The sequence below is a fragment of the Thermobia domestica genome, chromosome 2 (genome assembly GCF_964235325.1).
Source record: "Thermobia domestica chromosome 2, izTheDome1.hap1.1, whole genome shotgun sequence".
NCBI lineage: Eukaryota > Metazoa > Arthropoda > Insecta > Zygentoma > Lepismatidae > Thermobia > Thermobia domestica.
The window spans coordinates 288,492,020-288,506,819 of NC_137455.1; the positions used below are offsets into that span (position 1 = coordinate 288,492,020).

The 14,800-nt window shown below is 39.0% G+C and overlaps 1 protein-coding gene across 1 annotated transcript in view; it reads right to left on the bottom strand.

Moving 5' to 3' along the window:
• Positions 1-458: 458 nt before the first annotated feature.
• Positions 459-14,800, bottom strand: part of YL-1 (Vacuolar protein sorting-associated protein YL-1) — a 58,842-nt gene continuing 44,500 nt past the window's right edge. The window contains exon 7 of the mRNA XM_081748851.1: positions 459-936. Coding sequence (XP_081604977.1) covers positions 618-936 — 319 coding nt within the window. The 3' untranslated portion in view covers positions 459-617. The remainder of the gene's footprint in view (positions 937-14,800) is intronic.

Sequence of the window (14,800 nt, forward strand, 5' to 3'; positions counted from 1 at the left end):
GGTTTTATGTTTTCTGTAAAATAATATCTCAAAATTTACCTATCTACGAAAATGCTGTCATGCTTGAAGATATCCCAGAACTCGTGCTTTGTTAGCTTACGAAATAATATCTGTAAATAATTTCCCAGTATCTGAGCTTGAGGGATTGACTCACTGAAGAACGTTCGTTGACTAATTGTTCTCCAGTTTCCCACTTTCTTGTAATTGTGCACCCATACTGTGTAATTAAATGACCGTATTATGAGCGTACTGGCATGGACCTATACCAAGAAAATGCAGTCGAACATCAGCCAACGAAACACATCTTAGTCACGTGTTCCTCAAACTTAGTCTAATAATACACTCATATAAACTTTTACAATATCCAGATGTCACTAATTACATAACACGACAGAGCTAACCTTGTGTTAATACATAGAAGTGATCCATCTGTCGTTTATTATGAAAATTTGCTGGAATTGTCTTTTGCACATTTAATGTTCAAAATGTATACAAAATACTGTTACAATCAGAATATACTGTACATACACTTCGGGATTTTAACGTTTTTGAGAGTATATCACAGTACTAAAACGCACTGGCCTTAGTATGAATTAAGATTTACTTCCACTTAAAATTCAAGTCCCCGACTGAATGTTTGTCGTGGTAATTAGTTGTCCACTACCAACACTTGGCCTCCGCACCTGCTGCGAAGATATTTGGCTGTTAGGATCCAGTCGTATATTTCGTGCTACTTGGTTCGCCTGCGCTGCGGCGGCTGCTGCAGCCTTTAACTCCCTTTGCTTCTTCCTCCATTCGACCCAGCAGGCAACTTCTGGGTTGTTTCTGTCTCCTTTTCCTTCCAGCTGCTGGTAATACGCTTCTCGAAGAATGCGGAATGATTGAAGATTTGTATACGGCAGCAGAGTAACAGGGTCGTAGTATCGAGCAGGAAGCCTGAAAAATGAGACACACATGAAATTAACTTGTTTATCCAAGAATACAGAATAGTGTATTTTCCAGTGTGCATTCTAGCTGACAATACATGCTGTATTCGTAAAATCGCAATTTATTTACACTGATAGAAAATGCAAACACCTATAAGAAAGTGATATAGCATGAGTTACGAATTAATAGAAGGATATATATGCAATGATGAACAGCGTCTATTATTAACACAGTAGGAAGTGGGTACAGACAGTAAAAACTATGATTAGCAGCAGTTAGTGAATGCCAAAGACAGTCAAGTGTTCCCTCACTGTACTGTTCAGTAAATTAAGTGTGAAACGTTGGAGATATGCCAGGATGGTGTGACATCAGTTCGTACAAGTAACAAGAGTTCAAGAGTATATAGAGGGCCTATGCGAGGCCAAGATATTGTGCCGCAGAGTAAACGTAGAACGATAATTCTAGTAATTGCGTGGGGAGAGTCCGTTTTGCATAATTCGTCTAAGGAAAGTGCACATGCACGTCAGTTCTATTCTGGACGGCAGCGGCCTATGGATACATGCCTGGGTATCATCAGATGAAATGTCATTGCGGATCACAAATTACTACCAATATTGCACGTAGGGTGTCAATTAGAACCATCAGAAACTGCTAGCTGGACGCAAGATCTACGACCATGAGTGATGTTTGCACGACTTTGCAATCGTGACCTCCCCCTCTGAAAGTGTTCGAAAAGAAGAAATTGGAAGGATGTGTTGCGTCATGTGTTCAGTGAAGATAGATAGTTCTTCCTTGGTGCTACTGAAGTTGTATGACCAGACACGCGACACCTTTTACACTTTACGAAGACAGCGATACACAGGATCAATGATAGGTATCACATAGCGTAAGGAACCAAAACTTAGAATAGGCGTCCGCCTACAATATTCATATAGGGGACAAACGCAACGTATATGCAGCATAGATGGCCATTTTCCATTGGGCTCGCTCGCGCTCACTTCTCTCAACTGAGCTCGCACTCACTCGGGCTCGCGCTCATCTCTCTGGACTGGGCTCGCGCTCACTTCTCCTAACTGGGCTCGCACTCACTCGGGCTCGCGCTCATCTCTCTGGACTGGGCTCGCGCTCACTCGCGCTCGCGCTCACTTCTCCTAACTGGGCTCGCACTCACTCGGGCTCGCGCTCATCTCTCTGGACTGGGCTCGCACTCACTCGGGCTCGCGCTCACTTGAGCTCGCGATCACTTCTTCCAACTGGGCTCGCGCTCACTCGGGCTCGCGATCACTTCTCCCAACTGGGCTCGCGCTCATTCGCACTCGCGCTCATTTCTCTTAATTGGGCTCGCGCTCACTCGCGCTCGCGATCACTTCCCTCAACTGGGCTCGCGGTCACTCGGGCTCGCACTTACTTCTCTCGATTGGGTTCGCGCTCACTGGGGCTCGCGCTCACTAATCTCAAGTGGGCTCGCGCTCAATTATTGAGCCCGAGCCCGGTTGAGCGTGAGTGCCGAGCTCACGAGCGTCGGGCTCGCGAGTTTGGACACCTATGATACAGACACGGACAATGACACGGAGAACCAGTCGTATTAACAAATGCTGAAACAAATCTTCAATTATGCGCTTATTCACCTAAAAATCACCTTCACTAACATGTCTGCTCACTAGGATCGAATCCCCAGCGTGTACGTTAACATATACTTACGAGAGAATACCTATAACGATGAATGATGTACTCAGATTTTGAGTACAGTTTCAAAAGTTCATTTCCGTAAGCTGTAAAGGCAGTAATTGCTATGCTATCACAAATTGCTATCACAAATTAATTGCAACTTTTGAGTTGCATACACACAAACTACTAGGGAATGAAGAGCATGTACTAACAAAGAGTAGGCCTACACTGGAAAATGAAATAACATGTTATAACAAAAATTAAAATAAGATGATAATCGATACAAATGTAGAGGATGAATATGGCATGTCCTAACTTCGCCAAGTATCGTGGAAGAAGCTATTTGTTTATTTCTTCTTGACCAACCGCTAAGAACATTTATAAATCCATATGTGGCTTTGTTATACGCAATTAGTACATTCAAATTCACGAACGATGACGAACTGAAGGGTACGAAGGTACAGTTGCAAGTAACAACCGTAGTCATAATAATATAGTTCAACTAAACAACGTTGAAAATAGTGGACAATCAGGTTTAAGTAGAAATGACCAAAACTGAATAGTTTGCATCGATCATTCCGAAGAAATTTGGAGTTATACTGAGCATAGTTTGGGGGGGGGGGGGGAAGCGAGCATCCCGGTGGATATACTTCAGCTGACTTCTTTGGGGGGAAAGAAAATGTGATTGAGGGGGAAATTCCCCCTCATCTCTCCCGGTAATTTGCACCCTACATATATATATATATATATATATATATATATATATATATATATATATATATATATATATATAGATAGATAGATAGATAGATAGATAGATAGATAAATAATTGGCTTGGGGCAATATAGTGCTAAGCCGCATTTGTAAAAACAAAATCTACCCGTTGCTGTTGACAAATTTGCAAAAATTGAGATTAGATGGCAGTAAATATCGTAAATGGTGTTCTTGCCTTCATTAATTTGTATTGTAGTGCAGCGATAAATTTCGTTGCACAATACGTATAAATGTGGCTTAAAGTTATATTACTCCAAGACCTTCATATATATATATATATATATATATATATATATATATATATATATATATATATATGCAAGTTAGTTGGAAACCTGGGGCCCGTAAAATAGTGTTTCTAATCGAGTCCCACGTCTTGTAAGTCCATTAGGTTATCTTTTCTCTCTCACTTGAAGAAAGAAAACTAATTTTTTAACGGTGACTTCCCTCCGGAGCAGCCTCTACTTTTAATTATGTGTTTGCTGTTTGAAGGCATATTGTCCTGTTACAATACAGTAAATATGAACATTTCTTAATTTAAGTCAAATTTAAGAGTATTAAAACTGAATTTTTGAAATTGTGCGTTGATTATAGCCTGTAATTTGTTAAAACAACACCTATCAAAGAAAATTACAAGTTAATGAAAGGTCAAGCAAGATGTTTGTGAATATGAAACTTACATCATAATATCACTTTGAGTCAAGAAGTTATATATGATAAGCATAATGATAATGATAAGCATAATGTGGTTCTAGTTTTCGATTCATCTTTACATTTCTTTAAGTATATAAATGCCAGTTTTTAAATCGCATAACATAACGGAAAAAATAGTAGCTACATTATATAAAATGAGGTAATTTCACGAACTGCGTTAAAACAGGAAATACAATTATGTTAAAATATTGAGGTAGTTTGGAATCTCTTGCCTGTCAGATGTCAATTAACAGATTAATAATTTCCTTCTATAACAAGCAAGACTTTATTTTACATGAATTAAAGACCAAAATATAAATTCAGATTATGCTCTATCGCAGGAGACCAATCCGACAAGCTTGGAGCCTTATATAAATGACAGCGAGTTGGTACAAATGAAAAATACAATTTACGGTATAAATGTTAATTTTCGACCCATGTTGTGTAGATGCTGGTCGATTACTCGACGAGATGCTGGTTGGTTGCTCAGATGATCCTTGGTCCTCTCCCTTACCTTTTTATATTGTATAAATTTCCTCAGTCAGACCCTGAGGTTCTCCATAACAGCCTTGTTTGTTCACTTAATTACCTTTTACGCTGCGTGACTGCCGGAGAACCTCATTAGTCCACGGTAAGTGTGACTGTTTATCCAAAATTCCTTTGTAACCTAATTTAAGTACCATACACATTTTTTTTTTTTTTTTACATATAATTACTAGAAAACAATGCTAGTTATTTCACTAAACTTTTTTGATATATTCCTTTTTGCAATATGTTGAGCTTTTTTTTTCTCAACTCATGTCATAGTTCCATTACAGTCCCCCACTGATGAGGAACTGTTCCTGAACATCACCGTAGTGTGTGTCACTCCTTTTTTTTTTTTCCTCAACTCATGTCATAGTTTCATTACACAACTGTAGTTGAAAAAAAAAAAAGAAAAAGAAATGACACACACTACGGTGATGTTCAGGAACAGTTCCTCATCAGTGGGGGACTGTATTGAAACTATGACATGAGTTGAAAAAAAAAAAGTTAGCTCAACATATTGCAAAAAGGAATATATCAAAAAAGTTTAGTGAAATAACTAGCATTGTTTTCTAGTAATTATATGTAAAAAAAAAAAAAAAATGTGTATGGTACTTAAATTAGGTTACAAAGGAATTTTGGATAAACAGTCACACTTACCGTGGACTAATGAGGTTCTCCGGCAGTCACGCAGCGTAAAAGGTAATTAAGTGAACAAACAAGGCTGTTATGGAGAACCTCAGGGTCTGACTGAGGAAATTTATACAATATAAAAAGGTAAGGGAGAGGACCAAGGATCATCTGAGCAACCAACCAGCATCTCGTCGAGTAATCGACCAGCATCTACACAACATGGGTCGAAAATTAACATTTATACCGTAAGTTGTATTTTTCATTTGTACCAACTCGCTGTCATTTATATAAGGCTCCAAGCTTGTTGGTTGGATGGATGGATGGATGGATGGATGGATGGATGGATGGATGGATGGATGGATGGATGGATGGATGGATGGATGGATGGATGGATGGATGGATGGATGGATGGATGGATGGATGGATGGATGGATGGATGGATGGATGGATGGATGGATGGATGGATGGATGGATGGATGGATGGATGGATGGATGGATGGATGGATGGATGGATGGATGGATGGATGGATGGATGGATGGATGGATGGATGGATGGATGGATGGATGGATGGATGGATGGATGGATGGATGGATGGATGGATGGATGGATGGATGGATGGATGGATGGATGGATGGATGGATGGATGGATGGATGGATGGATGGATGGATGGATGGATGGATGGATGGATGGATGGATGGATGGATGGATGGATGGATGGATGGATGGATGGATGGATGGATGGATGGATGGATGGATGGATGGATGGATGGATGGATGGATGGATGGATGGATGGATGGATGGATGGATGGATGGATGGATGGATGGATGGATGGATGGATGGATGGATGGATGGATGGATGGATGGATGGATGGATGGATGGATGGATGGATGGATGGATGGATGGATGGATGGATGGATGGATGGATGGATGGATGGATGGATGGATGGATGGATGGATGGATGGATGGATGGATGGATGGATGGATGGATGGATGGATGGATGGATGGATGGATGGATGGATGGATGGATGGATGGATGGATGGATGGATGGATGGATGGATGGATGGATGGATGGATGGATGGATGGATGGATGGATGGATGGATGGATGGATGGATGGATGGATGGATGGATGGATGGATGGATGGATGGATGGATGGATGGATGGATGGATGGATGGATGGATGGATGGATGGATGGATGGATGGATGGATGGATGGATGGATGGATGGATGGATGGATGGATGGATGGATGGATGGATGGATGGATGGATGGATGGATGGATGGATGGATGGATGGATGGATGGATGGATGGATGGATGGATGGATGGATGGATGGATGGATGGATGGATGGATGGATGGATGGATGGATGGATGGATGGATGGATGGATGGATGGATGGATGGATGGATGGATGGATGGATGGATGGATGGATGGATAAATAGATTGAAGTACCCTAGGAACCACACAGTGTTGCTACATGTAACCGAAGGTGTAAATCAATTTTTTTGCAAAATATGTTAATTGAATCATAACTTATACGTATGGATGTTCTGTCGTTAATTTTCAGTTTGTTGGAGTAGCTTGGAAAGTATGGAGCAGAAAAAAGATTTTTTTCATTTCCACCGATAACTAATCGGATGAGGCCCCTGTAAGGGGTTACTAGGGAAATCGTATTTTTCATAAAATAACACACTGAATTGGCAACTGCTGATGTTTCAATGCATCAAAAGGTGTGTTAAGGATCTGTCTACGTTATTCAATTCCTGAAAACAATGAAAAACAAACTTTGAAATTATCATGATAAAACGTTTACTTACATGCACCCGGTAACACTGCTACTATCAGAAATGAGTTACCAGCTCTACAGCGGATGCTGGGAGTGTCCTCTGTTTTGATTCAAACACTGGTTCACACGTTTCACCAGGTTGGCAACAACTTTACGAAGATTAGAAGTGTTAATGTTCTCAATGGCACCGCGAATGTTCGTTTCCAGGTCTTGAATAGTTCGAAATTTGTTCTTGTATGCCTCTTGCTTTAAATAGCCCCATAGAAATGAATAGCAGTGTTGCCGGATGCATATAAGTAAAAACAAATTTCATTATAATTTCAAAGTATGTTTTTCATTGTTTTCAGGAATTGCATAATGTAATTAGATCCTTAACACACCTTTTGATGCACTGAAACATCAGTAAAGTTGCCAATTCAGAGTGTTAATTTATGAAAACTACGATTTCCCTAGTTACCCCTTACAGAGGCCTCATCCGATTAGTTATCGGTGGAAATGAAAAATTCTTTTTTCTGCTCCATACTTTCCAAGCTACTCCAACTAAACAAACTGAAAATTAACGAAGAACATCCAAACATATGAGTTATGTGTCAATTTACATGTTTTGCAAAAAAAAAAAAAAAAAAACTTTGGTTACATCTGGCAACACTGTGTGGTTTCTAGTGTACTTCAATCGTTGCTTCCTAGTTTAAAAATATATGCATGAACAAAGCTTCACTTTGGTATAACCATTATTCGTGTATTACTTCAGGTTCAAAAGTTCTATCCCAAACTCCGGGTTGAATTGTATATTGGACACCCTGTATATTTCTCCTTCTGGTCTATTTAAGTGTCCCTTGCTTTCAAATTTTCTAAAATATAAATATAATATTGCTTCAGTTTTTTAAAAATAAATATTAAAATTACATAGTGCAGTAATTAAATTTCGCGTAAAATACATTTAAAGATCTCAAGAAGAATTCAGTAAAATTAACTTGCTAAAACTGTTTTTTTTTTTTTTTTTTTTTTTAAGAATAAATAAAATGTTTCGTAATATAAATTAATAAGCTAAGAAAAAATTATGTTACATGTATGTAACACTATTAAGAGCTACTCTTGTTTGTTGAGATTTAAAGAACCTACAATTAAAATAATACATATTTCGCTCGACTTTTCTATGAACGTAAGCTTCACATTAGTTGCTATATATAAATTTCTTACCTTGTAGGGTCAAGAAGTTTCCTTACTCTATGATCTATTAGAAAAAGAAAACGGCCATGGAATTTGCAAAACAAAAACAAATGCCAGCCTCAAACACCACTGATAATAAGTATGAAAAAATGGGATTTCCATTCCCAAAGATGTTTCGACAATGAGATCACAGGTCAGATGTCAAACATTCGTCGAGTGGATAAATATAATACACTTCAGATAGTACAGAATGCACTTTTCCTTCATTTTCGTTTGCATAGCGGTTAAAATCTTGCAGGTCGTTATAATCTGGACTTGGAATACATTTCTTATATTTTATTCCTGAAGCAAACACCTGTTTAATGTCGGTCTGCAACATAAGCTCAGCTATACACTACCGTATGTTTACGCGCGTAAACTAACGATGTGAGTTTATGCGCGTCATGCAGTTCATGCATTGTGCATGAATTTACGCATATAAGCTGAGGAAAGCAGTTGCAGAATGGATCGATCGAAAGCAAAGTTTTAAGGGCGGGTACTACCAATGTTATATTGTTGAGAAAAAGAATAAAGAAAAGACGCTAAAGAAATAGGTATGTTTGGACAAGGAATAGGATTTTAATATTAGACAAGGAAGGATAATCCAACTTTCACTGATTATATCAAATTTTTATTTAGATTGTGGTGGCTCAGTAGTAGAAGGTTCATCTCAGGTGCGTGAGGTATCTGGTTCGATCGCAGCTAGTATCAAATAGGCAGGGGTGTAGCCAGCACGTTTGTGTAGGGGGGTCCGTCGTTTTTGAGGGGGGGCAGCTACAATGTACAAAGCCAAAAAAATGTGTTGCTGCTAGTGTTTTTGAGGCCTGAAAGAAAGAAAAATTTTGTTTTCCTTCTGGAAAACTAAAAACACTATTTTAGCTTATTATTATTATTATTATTATTATTATTATTATTATTATTATTATTATCCATAAATTATATTCAAGATAGTTTTTATTATGCTAAATCAAGAACTACTGTCCGGGACCAAACGCTATACTTTTGTGCATAACTATAAAGGTAACCAAGAAAGTTCTGTCCCTTTTCGTGGATGTCTGTGTTCAATTGGACCTCACACCGTGAGTTGAATGCGAGAGGAGATAAGGCGAAGGTCAATTGTTGGTGTGTATATCCAACCATACTACCTGGTTGTGGCAATTCAGATACACCGTAAAGACAGAGGGAACGGCTTGGGTACAAAACCTCGCGGACCAAAACCTCGCCTCCCAAAATCTCGCCGGGCCGAAACCTCGCCGCCCAAAACCTCGCGGGACAAAATCTCGCCGGGCCAAAACCTCGCGGACCAAAACCTCGCCTGGCCAAAACCTCGCCTCCCAAAACCTCGCGGCCCAAAATCTCGCCGGGCCGAAACCTCGCCGCCCAAAACCTCGCGGGACAAAATCTCGCCGGGCCAAAACCTCGCCTGGCCAAAACCTCGCCTGGCCAAAACCTCGCCTCCCAAAACCTCGCGGCCCAAAATCTCGCCGGGCCGAAACCTCGCCTGGCCAAAACCTCGCCGCCCAAAACCTCGCGGGGCCAAAACCTCGCCACCCAAAACCTCGCGGGCCAAAACCTCGCCTTGCCATAACCTCGCGTCCCAAAATATCGCCATACCCAAAATCTCGCCTAACCAAAACCTAGTTGTAATGATCGCGCGACACAGAATCTCGCCTGGTCTAAATTAAGCGAGACGTAGTGTCGCCTGGGAAGAAATGTTGTCAGGATAAAACCTCTTCACGACGGTTTCTTCAATGTAGAATGTTATATCGCCAGATTTACAAAACTTATTAGGTTTTGAAACTTGACATTTTGTATAAATCTTCTTGCTCCGCAAGGGCACTAGCTCCAGATAAGACAATATTTTGCGAAATGCATGCCCTAAGGAGGAATGGAATGGAATGCCTTGAATGAATTTTGCCGTTCTCCAGATCTAAAAAAAAACTACTAAGCATAGAACCTTTACGTTTTGGTACAAATCTTCTCCTTGTACCATAAGAAGGTATGTTGCAAAATACTCCTCGTAAGGGAGTGTTGAAGTTTGGATAATTCTTGAACGTTGGCTTGATCTCAGGACCCACGAGGTTTTGGCGGCGAGGTTTTGTCCACGCGATGTTTTGGGTGGCCCCGTGTCATTTTCCTGTTTCACTTTTTATTATGTTTATTTGTCTCCAACCGTTTTCTGTTGGACTTCGCTTATCAAAATATTTCTAAAACTGGTTTACTGGTCCCAAAATCTAAAATTCAGAGTGGGGGTGGGGCGACTGCCCTCCTGCCCCACTGGCACCTCTGTCTAGCGGCTGCAATATGAAGCTATTCCACGCCCTTTCATATGGTTTTAGTTACATTTACTTCGGACTCTTGACTGCGAAGACATTAGGTTTTTAAATAAAATTAATTTGCTGAGCAAAATTGAACTTTATTGAAAATGAACTTGGATTCATTGTCCTCTGAACGTCCTAAATATTACTTTACTTCAATAAATTATTGACTTAAAAAACAACCAATTACATAGGCTTGCAGAAAATATTCTAAAGTTAGCACAACATGAAGTGTCCTTCAAACATTACTTTTGAAGCAATGGTTTTAAATGCAGGTACTATCAATGTTGTGTTGTTGAGAAAAAGAATAAAGAAATAGACATATTTGGACAAAGAAGTGGCTAATATTTAACAAGGCAAGAAAGAATAATCCATCTCTCACTGATTATATCAAAACTTTATTTAGATCGCGGTGAGTCAGTAGTAGAGGGATCATCTCTTGCGAGTGGAGTCTCTGGTTCGATCCCAGCTTGTGCAAAATGGGTTTTGTGGTTGACAAACACCGCGTGCGTGAGTTTTCTCGGATTGTCCCGTTTCCTCCTATTATTTTTACATTCCTCCTCTTTAGTGATGAGCGCAAGAGTCTTTGTCTTGCAGTTTTTACAAGAGTCTTCACCAAGACCAAAACCAGGAATCCCGATGCAAGACCAAGACCAAGACCAAGACTCGGTGTGCAAGACCAAGACCACCTGGGTCTTGGTCTTAGTCTTGCATTTGCTCATCACTACTCCTCTTCGTGCATGTCATCGTCGCCCTCTTCTGTACCCTACTCAGTAGCCTATAAGCGTGGAACGTAAAATTCGAAGATTTAATTTTCTTTTATTTAGAACATACAATGTAACAAGACTAATTAACATATGTAATTTTTATACTTGCGAAAGTCTTCTATTCTGTACTTTCCTCCTGGAGATGTATTTTGGCGAATAATCTTCGCAAGAAATACTCAAAGTTTACATAGAAAAAATAAAACTGGGAGTAGGCGGCTTCAGCCTTTAATCAGGGGTTACTTTCCACCGGTCCAAAATATAGCTTAGAGAGGAAATTATTACTACTGGCACCTCCTACTTTCTAATTTTAGGTAAATATCCTATAAAGGTAGATGCTGGAATTAATTTCTTGTCGGAAAATAAATTGCGAACAATGGCGGATCCGCTTCATTCGCTTCACTCAGTAAGGCTTACCTTTTTCTTTCTTTCTTTCTTTCTTTGTTTTTTGTTTTTAATCGCTGGACGTTTTGGGGGGCTTGAAGCTTACACACATTGGACTTACTAACATTATTTTTTAAAAAAAAGAAATCCTGAAATTTGGCTAGGCTTCAGCCTGAAATCCCCAAACCCCGTAAACCTTCCAATGATTACGGTTGGATGATATTCTTGGGCACAAAGAGCTACCAAGGGAAATCAGTTCACGGGGATTTTTTTTTTTTTTTTTTTCGTTCCTGAGTTGACATTTTTGTTGGATATATGCTAAAAAATCAGAATGTGGTTCCTGTGCCGGTCCAGAAAATACACAATTTTCTTTACAAATATCGATAAATCATACTAAGTACTGATACCAGTACCATGATTCTAATATCAATATTTGTAGATTTCATGCAGTTTTGTGTAGGAAGTGAAATGTATAAATACTGAAGGGAAAACATTGCACAGAAACATTATGTTCCTATGTTCAACATATTTTTTGTATGTGGTGCAAAGTATCCTGACCTATGATGTTACTTTGCACCAAAGTTTATATTATAGTAATCACGGTCATCGTGAATGTTTACAAATGCACTTGCACGAATGTTTTCCTTATATATCTAGCTATTATATGTTTAAAATATAATGTTCTAAATCATTACGTTTATAAGTTACATGCGATTTTCTTTAAAATTCATTACATCTGCTGCAAAGTAACCCCGTCTTACGGTACTGGATGATCTTTGTCTTAAACAATATCACCTACTCACGAAGCTGTATACATTTCTTGGAAAAGCAATCAGAACGAACATAATGTTTCTGTGCATTCACTTTACGGTACCCAAAGAAAACTTTTTCTCTGCAGCTATAACGCCTACAGGTAATCTATTATTGAAATCTAGGCCCTGATCTCGGACGGGCTCCTGGGAGGGAGGGGCAGTGAAAGATTTCTGCGATGGTCTGCCAGTGGGGAGCGGCGAATGACCCTTCGTCCCGTGCTGCAGAGATTTCTTTGAATTTAATGCAGGTGTCTTCTGTGGTGCGTATTGTATTCAAATTTTAAAAAGTGGATCAAAGAATTTTCCACATAAGAAATATATACCATATAGGCCTATTACAAAGAGTATTATTGCTGGAATTTTAAACGAAATTTACTAAACTAATTTCGTGCAAATTACTAACTCAATCCTTTATATAAATTTTATCTCTCTCTTTACTGTTAATAATTATAAGAAACAATATGTTGAAAGTTACTGTTGAAAATAACACTTTTTGAACCTCGTCACCGTTATCACTCTTACAATTTTCTCTACGAGACGAGAAATTTTTCGAGTCTCGTGAGCAACACTAGTTCATCCAAGTCTTAGATTTCAAACATCATTTCAGTGCTAAATGATCCGTATATAAAACCTATAAATTATAAAAGTAATTATACGATCACAATGAAGAGCATATAGGAACGCCTAAGATATTCAAATCATTACACAATATACTCCAATAAGAAATATGGTTTAAATATTGTTAAATTACATCCTTCTTAGACTTCTCTCCTGAAGCAGAAGGATTCTGAGAACTATTAGATAAGGGAATATATTTTGTACTTAAATATACAAAACGAGACGAGAAGTGAATCCTCGAGAATCCAGACAAGAAAGAAGTTTTCGAGAATTTATACAAGACGAGACAAGACTTAGGGTTCAGGATAAGTGGTGTGATCACCAGTGGGAACTGGCAAGTCATCTAATTTAGATTCCAAATTAATATAGAGGTTTCCCTTTCATAAACCTCGTTAAACTTAATCAGTCAACTAAGCTTTATTAAGCTGAACGAATGTAACTTATGCGTCCACATGTAAAAGTTTATTTACAGATATTTCTCTCGAAGATGGTTTGAATTATGTTGTCCAAATTTAGCGCTATCACAATGATCGTGTATCTGGTTTCAAAATTAACTAGATAAAATGCCCATTTAAGGGCTGTATGTCAACTTGACATCGAACAACTTGCACCAAATTTACTTAAAGCTGGCCATTTTTCACTTCCATTCTTGGCAATTTGCCGAACAGGTAATTTTGTCACCGAAAATTTTGTCACAGAATTTCGTCAGTGGTAATTTTTTCACCAAAATATTAGCATATAGGTAATTTCGTCACCGGAAAATTTTACACAGTAATTTTGTCATCGGTAAATTTATCACCACAGCATTAGCATATAGGAAACTTTGTCACGAAATTTTTCCCCTTTGTTGAACTCGGTATAAACAAAGTAAACGACCAAAACAGCTTATTTATCTTAATCAAACTTGGAAAATAATTTAGTTGGTGTTATATTGTCATTTTGAATTTATTCCTACATCCATATCAATATATGTATCTGTATACGAAAAACAACGTATCAGTCTCGGTCTTGTTTCGATCAATATTTGCAGCTCCTCCCTGACAAAGCGGTTAGCGTACGTACCTTTGGCGTGGTAGACCCGGGTTCGTTTCCTTGCAGGTTATGTGCTTCGGATCCCACTTTAAGCTATAGTTCGCATCTGATGTGGCCCCGCTGATATAGTCGCAAGAGCCTGATCAACAGGAAATTTGTTTGAGATATCCTCGGTACCAAAAACCAACATTAAACCCCAATAAATAAATTCCAACACTTTGCATTACATTATACTTGAATAGCCAGAGCACATGTCTTTGAAGCATGGGGTTCCAGGTTTGAATCTTGGTGGGAGATCATTAAAAAGTTTCAACTCATAACTGTAGCTTACATTCCATCTTAAACCGTACGGCGACATCTCGTACAGCTTTGATGTTGAAAAGGGACACTAGATTCCAAGCCAACCAACTACGCAATTTATATTTTGATATTTTAACAAATACTCTGGTTTAATCTGATAGTTTTCCTTTTCCCATGATCTTGCCTTATACTGAAATTCTAATCTCTACCAATCGCTGCTCTGTTGAGTGAGCTGTCGGCTCGACTCGATAGTGAATGAGCTGTAAGCCGACCCGCTCGAGCCGGTCAGAACCCTAAACCCGAGCCGAGCAGTTTTGAACTTGTTTGGCCGGCGCTCTCTAACTTG